At 41.6% G+C, this 14144-nt stretch overlaps 1 protein-coding gene across 1 annotated transcript in view; it reads right to left on the minus strand.

Annotated features, from left to right (window-relative positions):
* LOC124033935 (CD151 antigen-like) overlaps window positions 1-14144 on the minus strand; it is a 42615-nt gene that overhangs the window by 9355 nt on the left and 19116 nt on the right. The window contains exon 3 of the mRNA XM_046346429.1: window positions 11913-12104. Coding sequence (XP_046202385.1) covers window positions 11913-12104 — 192 coding nt within the window. The remainder of the gene's footprint in view (window positions 1-11912; window positions 12105-14144) is intronic.

The following is a 14144-nucleotide window of genomic DNA, read 5'->3' on the forward strand; positions in this document are numbered from 1 at the left end:
GTGGTGAACCATTCTTGATACGCACAAGGAACTGTTGAGCGTGATAAACTCAGCAGCTTTGCAGTTCTTGACACCAACTGGTGAATCTGGAACCTACTACCATTCCCCATCCAAAGGCGCTTCAATTTTTCAACTTGCCCATTCACCCTCATACACAATCCATGTCTCAATTGTCTTAAGGCTTAAAAATCGTTCTTTAACCTGTCTCCTCCTCTTTGTCATGATGTGGCCCTCTTTGGATATAGCAAGCACCAACTCTCTCTCTCTCTCTCTCACCACTCTCTCACCACCTCTCGCTTCCCCCTTCACCCAGGCTGTTATCTCAGGTTGTAATTTCCTGGAGGAGACTCTCTCCTTCATGCAGTATAGAGATAGACTGTTCACAGTAAAACAAAGGAACTTATTCTACATCACAGAACTTGAAAACTGAACAATGTCCATGTTTTGGAGAAGGTGTAAACGGTCGGTGGAGAAGGCGCTCAATTTTCAACTTGCCCATTCACCCTCATACACAATCCATGTCTCAATTGTCTTAAGGCTTAAAAATCGTTCTTTATCCAGCTACGACCGGTCCATTTTGTTTTATGATTGTGACCTCAGGAAAGACAATACAGCCACATTACATTAGTTCTGTTTGTACAGGAGCCTCCGTTCTGAGGCTTGCATCTAATTATTGTATAAACTGAATGAGGAAAGATTAAACAATTTGTGAATTTGTGTAATGTTATTTTAAACCGTTAATGTGACAGTGAAACGTTAAACAGAAATACAATTCTAAGTCATTGGTCCGCCCCCATTAGCACAGACGTTGATCTGGGGACAGCCTTTTCTGCTGTTCCGAATAAAACCCTCACCTAGAGAAGCCCACTTGAGACTATGCGTACCCCGATTACGCAGAGGGTTAAGGTTTGAGTAGAGACCATGCGTACCTTCAGTATAAGCTAAGGTTGTAATGGTTGTTAAACTCTGAAACTATCGATACCGACAGATAAAGATAAAATCTTCGATACTGATTACTAGTCTGCAGCTAGAATTTATGCCGACTGAATACGAAGACCGACACCTATTCTATAAGAACATTTCTGAATGTTACTCTGACGTATCCATTCTAACCGAAGACTCCAGGGACGCAGAGAGAATCTCAGATGAACTTTCCAACAGAAAAGGACGATTCCAACAGAGATCACGACGACACACTGAGCGTAAATATATATATTGATTGAAATTATTCCCGAATGAGTGAGCGTTCATGTGCAAAGGATTAGCATTTCAATTATTATAATTATCAACTGTGTAGTGTCTCGTCTTTCGCGCCCTTCTCAGTCCCTTTTTCTACCAAGCCACCATACCGGTTTAGCCCACTAGGGCACATCCCCTATCATTTCCTTGTAACCATACCTACTGTTTGTTTGTTTGTTAATGCATTTCTGTGATTATTTAGTTGGTTAGTAAATAAATGATTGAAGACAATTGATGTATGGATGATTCATAGCAAAGACTGGGTTCGTGCAGATAACCAACAATTGACGTTTGGAATGAGACTAACGTGAGGTCAAGAATAATTAATGAATTAGAAGACTAATTGATCAGATATAAAAACATATCTGAAAAGTTATATTCGGAAAATTATAACTTTGTAATCTGAAGATTTTCCTTGGTGCCCCGACTTCCTAATTAATTACATTTACATGAATAGTTTAATCACATAATAATAACTACAGAGAATTGATTTGATAAAATAACAGTCTTCAATTTAATAATACCAAAGACACGACACCATCTACACTCATTGAATTGAATTTAAAAAGTGACATCAATAAGGGATCATAGCTCTCATCTGGATTCACCTGGTCAGTCCATGTCACAGAAAAAGCAAGTGTCCTTAATGTTTTGTACACTCAAGTGTAACGGCAGGATAAAGAAATCCATGTCGTTTACAGGAACATGCCGTAGGCATATCTCTATCTTTCTCTCGGCCCCTAGGGCTATAGGCCTAAGCTTCTCTTCCTTTATATTTACTTTTCTAATATAAATATCATACAGTGGATGACTAGGCCAGTGGACACCATGCATACAATGCCCTGATGCATTCAGTGCTCAAATCACAGCTGAACCGTGAGGTGGATAATTATTGTTTTAGGAAAGTAAAAAAAACAATAAATCAGGCTATAAAGTTGTGAATATGCTACATATCAAAACACAACAAATAGTTTTTGGGGAATTTGTTACAGGCAGTTTTTAAGGACACGTAACTGTGGATAATTTGCCCAATACCGTTTCTTGATTCTGCTAGCAGCGCCCAGTTGGAGGTTTCTTTGTTGCTCTCTTTCTACTTTTGGATCTGAACGGGTCTCTCAAATCCAAACCAGTATGGGCCTGTTCGGGTTTGTTTGTCCACAGGCTTTTTATGGGGAACTGGTCTGAGTGACCGTTTAACTGTCCTCGGGACTCCGCCTTCTTCACCACACTGTCTGTGTGGGTGGACCATTTCAGTTTGTCTGTGATGTGTACACCTCCACGATCATCTCCTTTGTTTTGTTGACATTGGTGTCAGGGAAACAACCTCTCACTCACACTCCGAGTGCCCTCACCTCCTCCCTGTAGGTTGTCTAGTCACTGTTGGTAATCAAGCCCACTACCGTTGTGTCGTCTGCAAACTTGATGATTGAGTTGGAGGCGTGCATGAACACGCAGTCATGGGTAAACAGGGAGTACAGGAGGCCAGAGTTAGATTAGAGTTTTATCTCCGATCTGATTTGAGCAGACACAGAGGTAGGGCACGGGCAGGTCTGCATTCACCGCCAAGTTCCTTTAGCATGAGACAGACAGGGAGATAAAAATCAGGGAAACCTTGACCCAATTCTCCTGGCTCACTGCTGATCTTTGGTGTTAAGTAGAGTTGGTCTTTGTCTTTTCTCAAAGTGGCTCTGATCTTGAATGCTGAGTAAGTACACTGATCAATGCTTGTTGATGTGGCCACAATGGTGTTGAAGAAACACACAGACACTAGGGTTGAGCAATATTACGATAGCATAGGCTAATGAATAGGCTGTCAATCATCGTCAATGGTGACGACATCGTGATATGACAGACAATGGTTTGACCTATTTGAACTTGACTGACGCCCTGCAGTAAATAACAGAGTATTGTAGTGCACAGCAGGGCAGCACACAAGTGTCATTCTGAGTCATTTTGCCTATTCCTACTTGATATAGCCTATTTCAAGAAATATGTGATACAAAATGCAAGAGAGGAATGTAGGCCAGACAGAGCGGAGAATATATTGTTTCTCTCTCCTTCTGTTGGCTGCATGGATTTTTAGGCTATAGCCTAAACCTATTCATTTTTATAATAACAGACACCCCTTAACTATCTTGCATTTAGTCGTAAAAAAACCCACATAGCCTATATTCCCTTCTCTCTAACATTCGATAGGCTTTATGAATATGAACGAAGGCTATGCGTCATCGGTTTATGCATGGCTTTCTCGCCCAAAAGTGATTTGAATTGCCTAAAAACGTAAGAGGAAGCCAGGGGACTAATAATGAAAGAGAACAAACAACATCAATAGGTTATAGAAAAATCAAATGACAAGTTTAATTCAGTTGCAGGCCAGGAAAATCCCTCCAAGCAAGCATGAAAACCAAATGGCCAATAACCTATCCTCATTTATCCTACTGACCTATCATAAAAGCTTTAATACAAGTTAAAGTTATGAACGTGTTGGCTTGGGCAGTATACCGTATGTACTGTATACAGGGGTATTTGAAAAAAGCCACGGGACAGTTTATTGGAAATATTTCAATACATTTGAATATTTGTAGCTACTTTAAAGTTAATACCTAAAGTTGATTTGTGCAATACATTAGGAGATAAAGCAGATTGCGTTCTTCATTTTACCGGTCACATTATTTGATATTATGAAGCTTACCATTAGTTCTCCAGAACAGTTGAGCCAGTCACGGGTTTGTTTGTAAATAGCACAAAGGGAGACTGCGGAGTGTGTTGTGTGGCACCCATGAGCTGGATGAGTTTTCTGCACAAGCTGCCATTCTTTCCATGTGCTTCCTACTAGCATTTTCTTCCTCCTCCATTATTCTCTCCTCTGCTCTGAGTACACATGCTGCTCTTCCTTCAGAAGTTAACTTTATCATCTTTCAATTTCATTTGTAAATTTTCCCACTCACCACAAATTACATTCGGGAGCTACTAGCTATGCTTGCATGACTTTATGAGCTGGATTTGCCTGTCTATGTTCGTTTACACTTGTTAGCATTTAGCTAATAGCGTCTATGTGATTTCGCTATTAGTTAGTGCAAACTTTGTTCGCATTCTGGTAATAGAGCCACAATTGTCTATTCTTGCATTTCCCGCCCCCTTGTGTGCAATGCCGGTAATACCATAAATCACAGGATGAGAGAAGGATGGTATGACGATATGAAAATCTGGGCACTGCCCAAGCCTAATGAGCAGTAGCTTATTTCACAAATAGTCTAGCCTACGAAGGTATTGCACTAAAGTTGTGACTCAAAAAAATAACAACATTGGAAGTCTATAGCCCAAACCTAGGCATAGACTATTCTCAATCAAAGCTTTATGACAGAACTAACACAATTATTTGTAGAAAAAAAGGAAAGTGCTGTTAGGGTACACAATAATAGGTGTTTGTAGATATTTGGTAAAGGGGGTAAATTCGTCATCAAAAATAAAGGAGAATCAAGGGGCTCTTAAAATAATTAATTAAAATGTATTTATTTATATGGCATGTTCAATGAAGCAACGACTTAAAAACTCAGCACATGGCCAAAGATACGATGAAACGTCTTCTTTTGAACAAAATATTTTCCAATCACCCCTGATTGAGGAGGGAGTGGTCACAGAACAGCCCAAATTCATTAGACAAGACCTAGTAAACAACACTAGGCATTCAAAAAGTTAAATAGATCTGTTATCTAAATGCACATCAAGGTCAGAAGCATTAGAAATACTAGAAAAAAAATAGGTAGTTCTAGCCTTGAATGAGTGGGCAAAATACTGAGAATAGGAGTGCCATACATTTTATACACTGAAAAAAATCTATAAACGCAACATAAAGTGTTGGTCCCATGTTTCATGAGCAGAAATAAAAGATCCCAGAAATGTGGTTCTCTTTCCTTTTTGAAAACAATATTATTATTTTCTTTATTATACCGAGGCAAATAAAGAAATTATCCAGTTCTGAAGACGGTAGAGCAGTCACATATACAGTTGAAGTCGGATGTTTACATACACTTAGGTTGGAGTCATTGACTCGTTTTTCAACACTCCACAAATTTCCTGTTAACAAACTATAGTTTTGGCAAGTCGGTTAGGACATCTACTTTGTACATGACAAGTAATTTTTCCAACAATTGTTTACAGACAGATTATTTCACTTATAATTCACTATATCACAATTCAAGTGGGTCAGAAGTTTACATACCCTAACTTGACTGTGCCTTTATACAGCTTGGAAAATTCCAGAAAATGATGTCATGGCTTTAGAAGCGTCTGATAAATGATGTCAATTAGCCTGAATCAAAGGCCTACCTTCAAACTCATTGCCTCTTTGCTTAACGACATGGGAAAATCAAAAGAAATCAGCCAAGATCTCAGAATTTTTTTTGTAGACCTCCACAAGTCTGTTTAATCATTGGGAGTAATTTCCAAACGCCTGAAGGTACCATGTTCAACTGTACAAACAATAGTATGCAAGTATAAACACCATGGGACCATGCAGCCGTCATACCGCTCAGGAAGAAGACGCATTCTGTCTCCTAGATATGAGCGTACTTTGGTGCGAAAAGTGCAAATCTATCCCAGAACAACAGCAAAGGACAATGTGAAGATGCTGGAGGAAACCGGTACAAAATTATCTATATCCACAGTAAAATGAGTCTTATATCGACATAACCTGAAAGGCCGCTCAGCACGGAAGAAGCCACTGCTCCAAAACCGCCATTAAAAAAAATTAAGACTATGGTTTGCAACTGCACATGGGAACAAGGATCGTACTTTTTGGAGAAATGTCCTCTGGTCTGATGAAACAAATATAGAACTGTTATGTTTGGAGGAAAAAGGGGGAGGCTTGCAAGCCGAAGAACACCATCCCAACTGTGAAGCACGGCTGTGGCAGCATCATGTTGTCGGGGTGCTTTGCTGCAGGAGGGACTGGTGCACTTCACAGAATAGATGGCATCATGAGGTAGGAAAATTATGTGGATATATTGAATCAACATCACAAGACATCAGTTTCAAGTTAAAGCTTGGTCCCAAAGTTGTGGCAAAATGGCTTAAGGACAACAAAGTCAAGGTATTGGAGTGGCCATCACAAAGCCCTGACCTCAATCCTATAGAAAATTGTGGGCAGAACTGAAAAAGCGTGTGTGAGCAAGGAGGCCTACAAACCTGACTCAGTTACACCAGCTCTGTCAGGAGGAAAGGGCCAAAATTCACCCAACTTATTGTGGGAAGCTTGTGGAAGGTTACCCGAAATGTTTGACCCAAGTTTAAATTGTTTAAGGCAATGCTACCAAATACTAATTGAGTGTATGTAAACTTCTGACCCACTGGGAATGTGATGAAAGAAATAAAAGCTGAAATAAATAATTCTCTCTGTTATTATTCGGACATTTCACATTCTTAAAATAAAGTGGTGATCCTAACTGACCTAAGACAGGAAGTTTTTACTAGGATTAAATGTCAGGAATTATGAAAAACTGAGTTTAAATGTACTTGGCTAAGGTGTATGTAAACTTCCGACTTAACTGTATACTGTAGATATGGCTCTGTGGTAGATTGATTATATCCAGCCCACATAACTACGGTAAGATTGCCATATTCCTCATCAGACAGTCAATACTCCATCACAGAACGCCACACAAACCTCCACCAGAAAGCAATATTAGAAAAGATATGCTTGCAATTAGCCTATGCCCAGGCTTTCAACAACATATTTCATCAATATTTGTCCAGTTGCATTTGATTTCCTCACTGTAGCCCAACTGACATTTTTGGAGTAAAAAAAAACATCTTTAACATATAAATAAAAAAAATAGGGGGGGGGGTGGCCAATAGGGGGCGATAGCATCGTATATCACAATGTTTTATTGGTACATAATCACGATAGGACAAAGATTGACATCTCCCAACCCTAACACACACACAGACACAGAGACAGAGACCTCTGACAGCTGCTGTGAGGCAAGACATCAGAGGTCGTTCACACAGATTTGACAGCAGTCGTCTCGCCCTTAAGGACAGGGTTAAGTTACTCGCACGCACGTACACAGACACACGCACAGACTCACACCCCTCTTCTCTCTTTTCCTTCTTAACCATCTCTCCACTCCCTCCCCCCTGACAAGTTCATTCCTTCAGCATGATTCATCGGCCTAATCTTAACTCCTTGGGATGCACTCTGCATTCCTACACTCAAACACACAAAAGCCACAGCATATGCTTGGGATCAAACGTAGACATTTAGTAGAGGCGCATCTAGAACAGGAGCTGATAACAAAATAGTTTGAGAAACCTTACCTAATGTGAATGAATAATACTGAATTAGGCCGTTTCAACTACTCTTCCCTTGTACCTTCACTAAGGAATATAACGCTCAAAAGGTCAGGGTAAGGACTGGATAGAGATCCTATTATTACTAAATAACAAAAATCATTGAAGTGTTAGTATTGGTTTCCTCAAAATTCCATGTTCAATTTGATATGGAAAACAATTGGCCTATGTGAATACCTATATATCACTTGAATTCAAATTTTGCCATGTAGGTCATTGCATGCCAAAACCAGAGGCGCCACACAGGCTCTGATGACCTAGTTCTGTTCCTCACCGACCTAAAATTATTTGGTAACATGTTGTCAGCAGGCATTGGTCTAGACATCATTTGCAACATGTCTAAAAGAGAAAAAAAAGTCTACAAGGTATTGTTGTCATTCTGAGACAAGGGCACCTTACCACCTATTGCTTTAGAGTAATCAATGTGAATGTTTTCTATGGCCACCACAGTATAGTAATGAAAGTGTTATTGTAAATGACAGTCATTCATAACCCATTCACACTGAATTACTTCTAAGGTGAGGAAAACAACCAATTCTCATTTGGGTGCACTACCCCTTTAAGTTTGCCTCTGCTTCTAGCACAGTTCTGCTCTCTATATGACAGCCTTGTAGGGCTCTGGCCAGTCAGAGTATGAGGTCAGTTTCTCCGTTCATTGCCTCTGGGGTTTTCTGACTCAGCCAGTGGTATAAATTTTGTCTGTTTGGAAGGAAAACAGTTTCCCTCCACTCTCTGTGCCACCTCCCTGTCAATTCTGCCCAGAAGAATGGACTGTGCTCATACCAGACCCCTCTTTATGCGAGAGCTCTCTCTCCTTCTGTGTTCACCTTCTGTGAGCACACTCTCCCCTTCTGTGCTCACCTTCTGTGAGCACACTCTCCCCTTCTGTGCTCACCTTCTGTGAGCTCTTTCTCACCGTTCTATGCTCTCCTTATGTGAGCTCTCTCTCCACTTCTGTGCTCTCCTTTTGTGAGCCCGCTCTCCCCCCTTCTGTGGTCTCCTTTGACGAGCTCTCTCCTTCTGTGCTCTCCTTCTATGAGCTCTCTCTCTCTCCTTCTGTACTCTCCTTCTGTGAGCTCTCCCTCTCTCCTTCTGTGCTCTCCTATGAGCTCTCTCCTTCTGCGAGCTTGCTTTCCTTCTGTGGCACACATCAACTCAATCATCCCAGACAACCCACTCCAATTTGCATACCGCTTGTCTACAGAAGATGTAGTCTCAATTACACTCCACACTGCCCTTTCCCACCTGGACAAAAGGAATACCTATGTGAGAATGCTGTTCATCGACTACGACTTCAACACCATAGTGCCCTCCAAGCCCGTCACCAAGTTTGGGACCCTGGAACTGAACACCTCCCTCCGCAACTGGATCCTGGACTTCCTGATGGTGATGAGAGTAGGTAACAACACCTCTGCCATTATGACCCTCAACATGGGGCTGCCCTGGGCTGTGTGCTTAGCGCCCTCCTGTACTCCCTGTTTACCCACGAATGTGTGGCCACACACAACTCCATCATCAAGTTTGCTGACAACACGATGGTGGTAGGCCTGATCACCATCGGCGATGAGACAGCCTACAAGGAGGAGATCGGATACCTCTCTCTACACGTCAGCAAGACCAAGCTCCCACTCATCCAGGACGTACATGCCGGGTGGTGTCTGAGAAAGGCCCAGAAAATTGCCAAAGACTCCAGCCACCTGAGACATGAACTGTTCTCCAAGCTCCCATCCGGCAGGCAGTACCAATGCATCAAGGCACAGACCAACAGGCTAGTAAACAGCTTCTATCCCCTGGGCACAAGACTTAAAATGGCTAACAGCTTACTGCTCTCCCTCTCCCACAGCCTATCCACACTGACTATGCCCATCCACAGGTCTCTACCCACTCAGACACACACACACCTTCACTGTCACTCTTACTCACATGCAAATACTCAAAACACCCATTACTGACACCACACAATTATTATTGATTAGATGCATTACTACCATTTATTGCCTTACCTCATCACACCGTTTGCGCACACTGTATATGGACTTTTTTCCCCCTTTTGTGTTATTGACTGTACGTTTGATTATTCCATGTGTAACTCTGTGCTGTTGTTTGTGCCGCACTGCTTTGCTGTATCTTGGTCAGGTCACAGCTGTAAATAAGAACTTGTTCTCAACTGGCCTACCTGGTTAAATAAAGGTGAAATAAATAAAACATATAATATTAACTTCTTCGATATAGGGGGCACTCTTAATTTTTGGATAAAAAACGTTCCCGTTTTAAACAAGATATTTTGTCACGAAAAGATGCTCGACTATGCATGTAATTGACAGCTTTGGAAGGAAAAAACTCTTGACGTTTCCAAAACTGCAAAGATATTATCTGTGAGTGCCCCAGAACTAATGCTACAGGCGAAACCAAGATGAAGTTTCATTCAGGAAATGCCCCAGATTCTGAAGGCGCTGTGTTCCAATGTCTCCTTATATGGCTGTGAATGCGCAGGAATGAGCCTGCCCTTTATGTCATTTCTCCAGGGTGTCTGCAGCTTTGTGACGTATTTGTAGGCGTATCATTGGAAGATTGACCATAAGAGACTACATTTACCAAGTGTCCGCCCGGTGTCCTGTGTCGAAATTATTGCGTAATCTTTAGGTCCATGCGCCGTTCCATTTCTTCAGAAGAGAAAGTCAACTGCCACGATGGATTTATCGTCGATAGATATGTGAAAAACACCTTGAGGATTGATTCTAAACATCGGTTTACCATGTTTCTGTCGATATTATGGAGTTAATTTGGAAAAAAGTTTGCGTTTTAATGACTTAATTTTCGGGTTTTGTCTTACCCAAATGTGATGAAGAAAACGGAGCGATTTGTCAACACAAATAATCTTTTTGTAAAAACTGAACATTTGCTATCTAACTGAGAGTCTCCTCATTGAAAACCTCTGAAGTTCTTCAAAGGTAAATTATTTTATTTGACTGCTTTTCTGTTTTTTGTGAAAATGTTGCATGCTGAATGTCAGGCATAATCCTATGCTAGGCTATCAATACTGTTACACAAATGCTTGTTTTGCTATGGTTGAGAAGCTTTTTTTAAAAATCTGAGATGACAGTGCAAAAGGCTAAGCTTGAGAGCAAATAGATTTATTTCATTTCATTTGCGATTTTCATGAATAGTTAACGTTGCGTTATGCTAATGAGCTTGCGGATAGATTTACACAATCCTGGATACAGGGTTTTTTTGTAGCTAAACGTGACGCAGAAAACGGAGCGATTTGTCCTAAACAAATAATCTTTCAGGAAAAACTGAACATTTGCTATCTAACTGAGAGTCTCCTCATTGAAAACATCCGAAGTTCTTCAAAGGTAAATTATTTTATCTGAATGCTTTTCTGGTTTTTGTGAAAATGTTGCCTGCTGAATGCTAACGCTAAATGCTACGCTAAATCCTACGCTAGCTATCAATACTGTTAAACAAATGCTTGTTTTGCTATGGTTGAGAAGCATATTTTTAAAATCTGAGATGACAGTGTTGTTAACAAAAGGCTAAGCTTGAGAGCTAGCATATTGATTTCATTTCATTTGCGATTTTCATGAATAGTTAACGTTGCGTTATGGTAATGAGCTTGAGGCTGTAGTCACGATCCAGGATCCGGGATGGCTCGACGCAAGAAGTTAATCACTACATTGTTGGGAAAGAGCTCTCAATGTAATAATTAATTGTATATTTATATAGCCCTTCTTACATCAGCTGATATCTCAAAGTGCTGTACAGAATCCCAGCCTAAAACCCCAAACAGCAAGCAATGCAGGTGTAGAAGCACGGGGGCTAGGAAAAACTCCCTAGAAAGGCCACAACCTAGGAAGAAACCTAGAGAGGAACCAGGTTATGAGGGGAGGCCAGTCCTCTTCTGGCTGTACCAGGTGGAGATTATAACAGAACATGGCCAAGATGTTCAAATGTTCATAAATGACCAGCACCGTCAAATAATAATAATCACAGTAGTTGTTGAGGGTGCAGCAAGTCAGCCCCTCAGGAGTAAATGTAGGTTGGCTTTTCATAGCCGATCATTAAGAGTATCTCTACTGCTCCTGCTGTCTCTAGAGAGTTGAAAACAGAAGGTCTGGGACAGGTAGCACGTCCGGTGAACAGGTCAGGGTTCCATAACTGCAGGCAGAACAGTTTCATGTTGTGTTACAGTGTGGAGGATTGAGAGTTTGCGTCCTGGTTGGGACAGAGTTTCCACTTGTGTCACCCATGTGTGCGTGTGAGTGAATGCGTGAACGCGTGTTCATGCAAACGTCTGTGCAAAATTGAGGGTCAACACTTACCACTCTCAGCAGCCTCCTCTGCTCCTTGAAGGTGGCGCAGCAGCCCAGCACTCCAGTCACCATGACGATGGCCCCGGCAAGGATTAGGATATAGGCGGAGGCGGCGTAGGTCGCGGAGGAGAGCAGGCTGATGTAGTCGCTCTTCTCCACCAGCGTCCAGATACCCACTGCCATCACCACGCCCCCCGCCAGCTGGGAGGACAAAGTACAGAGGAAGAATTAGACACACAGGCTAGTAGGTAGTGGGCTGACACCGAAAACAGTGAAGTTGGGAGGAGCTGAGTTTTTGTATTTGTTATTTGTATTTTTTTATTTAACCGTTATTTTACCAGGTAAGTTGACTGAGAAGACGTTCTCATTTACAGCAACGACCTGGGGAATAGTTTAAGACGAGATGGATGAATGAGCCAATTGTAAACTGGGGATTATTAGGTGACCATGATGGTTTGAGGGCTGGATTGGGAATTTAGCCAGGACATCGGGGTTAACACCGCTACTCTTACAATAAGTGCCATGGGATCTTTAATGACCTCAGAGTCAGGACACCCATTTAACGTCCCACCCGAAAGACGGCACCCTACACAGGGCAGTCACCAATCGCCTTGGGGCATTGGGATATTTTTTAGACCAGAGGAAAGAGTGCCTCCTACTGGCCCTCCAACACCACTTCCAGCAGCATCTGTTCTCCCATTCAGGGACTGACCAGGACCAACCCTGCTTAGCTTCAGAAGCAAGCCAGCAATGGTATGCAGGGTGGTATGCTGCTGGCTATGACAATGAAATATTCTTATGATTACTGTAAAATTTGTTGTCAGCTTCAATTCTTGCAAAAAGGTACATTTGAGAAGGTATATCTCAAAAGGCTTCAGGTTATTTCGCAAACTGCTAAACTTGGAACCAATTAGAACTCCTGCACATACCCCTCTTGATGAAGGCAGCCAAGATGTTAACACAGCCTCTGATGTGTTTCAGGATCTAACGTTAGTTCCAAAGACTGAAATGAGATAAATATCGATTTTCGAGTGCACTTGAAATATGCAGCATGCAATATGAACGGTCTTGATCATATGGAGTGTTAACAATTGAAAGCTCGCCAATGTTACAGTTGACTAGACTAGCCTAGCCAGCTAATACTGTAAATGTCAATGTGCCTGCTCAGGAAGCAAGCGTTTCATTAGCTATCTCTGTAAGTGAATTCAATAAAGAATCATGCTTTGGCATGATTGTCTGATTTCAAGGAACTAGCTGGAGGCTTAAATAAACATCCAATCAAATAATTAGCATAGAAACCCAGATATACAGAGCATTCGGAAATTATTCAGACCTCTTTACTTTTTACACATTTTGTTACGTTACAGTCTTATTCTAAAATGGATCAAAATACATGTTGTTTTCCTCAATCTACACACTATAACCCATAATGACAAAGCGAAAACAGGTTTTTCAAAATGTGCCTTATTTACACAAGTATTCAGACCCTTTGATATTAGACTCAAATTGAGCTCAGGTGCATCCTGTTTCCATTGATCATCGTTGAGATGATTTTACAACTTGATTGGAGTCCACCTGGGGTAAATTCAATTGACTGGACATGACGTGATGATTGGCATATATAATACACTGCTCAGAAAAATAAAAAGGGAACACTTAAACAACACAATGTAACTCCACCTGGGGTAAATTCAATTGACTGGACATGACGTGATGATTGGCATATATAATACACTGCTCAGAAAAATAAAAAGGGAACACTTAAACAACACAATGTAACTCCAGGTCAATCACACTTCTGTGAAATCAAACTGTCCACGCAACACTGATTGACAATAAATTGCACATGCTGTTGTGCAAATGGACAGGTGGAAATTATAGGCAATTAGCAAGACACCCCCAATAAAGGCGTGGTTCTGCAGGGGGTGACCACAGACCACTTCAGTTCCTATGCTTCCTGGCTGATGTTTTGCTCACTTTTGAATGTTGGCGGTGCTTTCACTCTAGTGGTAGCATGAGATGGAGTCTACCACCCACACAAGTGGCTCAGGTAGTGCAGCTCATCCAGGATGGCACATCAACGCGAGCTGTGGCAAGAAGGTTTGCTGTGTCTGTCAGCGTAGTGTCCAGAGCATGGAGGCGCTACCAGGAGACAGGCCAGTGCATCAGGAGACATGGAGGAGGCCGTAGGAGGGCAACCTCTGCTTTTGTGCAAGGAGGAGCAGGTGGAGCACTGCGAGA

This window comes from Oncorhynchus gorbuscha, linkage group LG04 (assembly GCF_021184085.1).
Source record: "Oncorhynchus gorbuscha isolate QuinsamMale2020 ecotype Even-year linkage group LG04, OgorEven_v1.0, whole genome shotgun sequence".
NCBI classification, from domain to species: domain Eukaryota; kingdom Metazoa; phylum Chordata; class Actinopteri; order Salmoniformes; family Salmonidae; genus Oncorhynchus; species Oncorhynchus gorbuscha.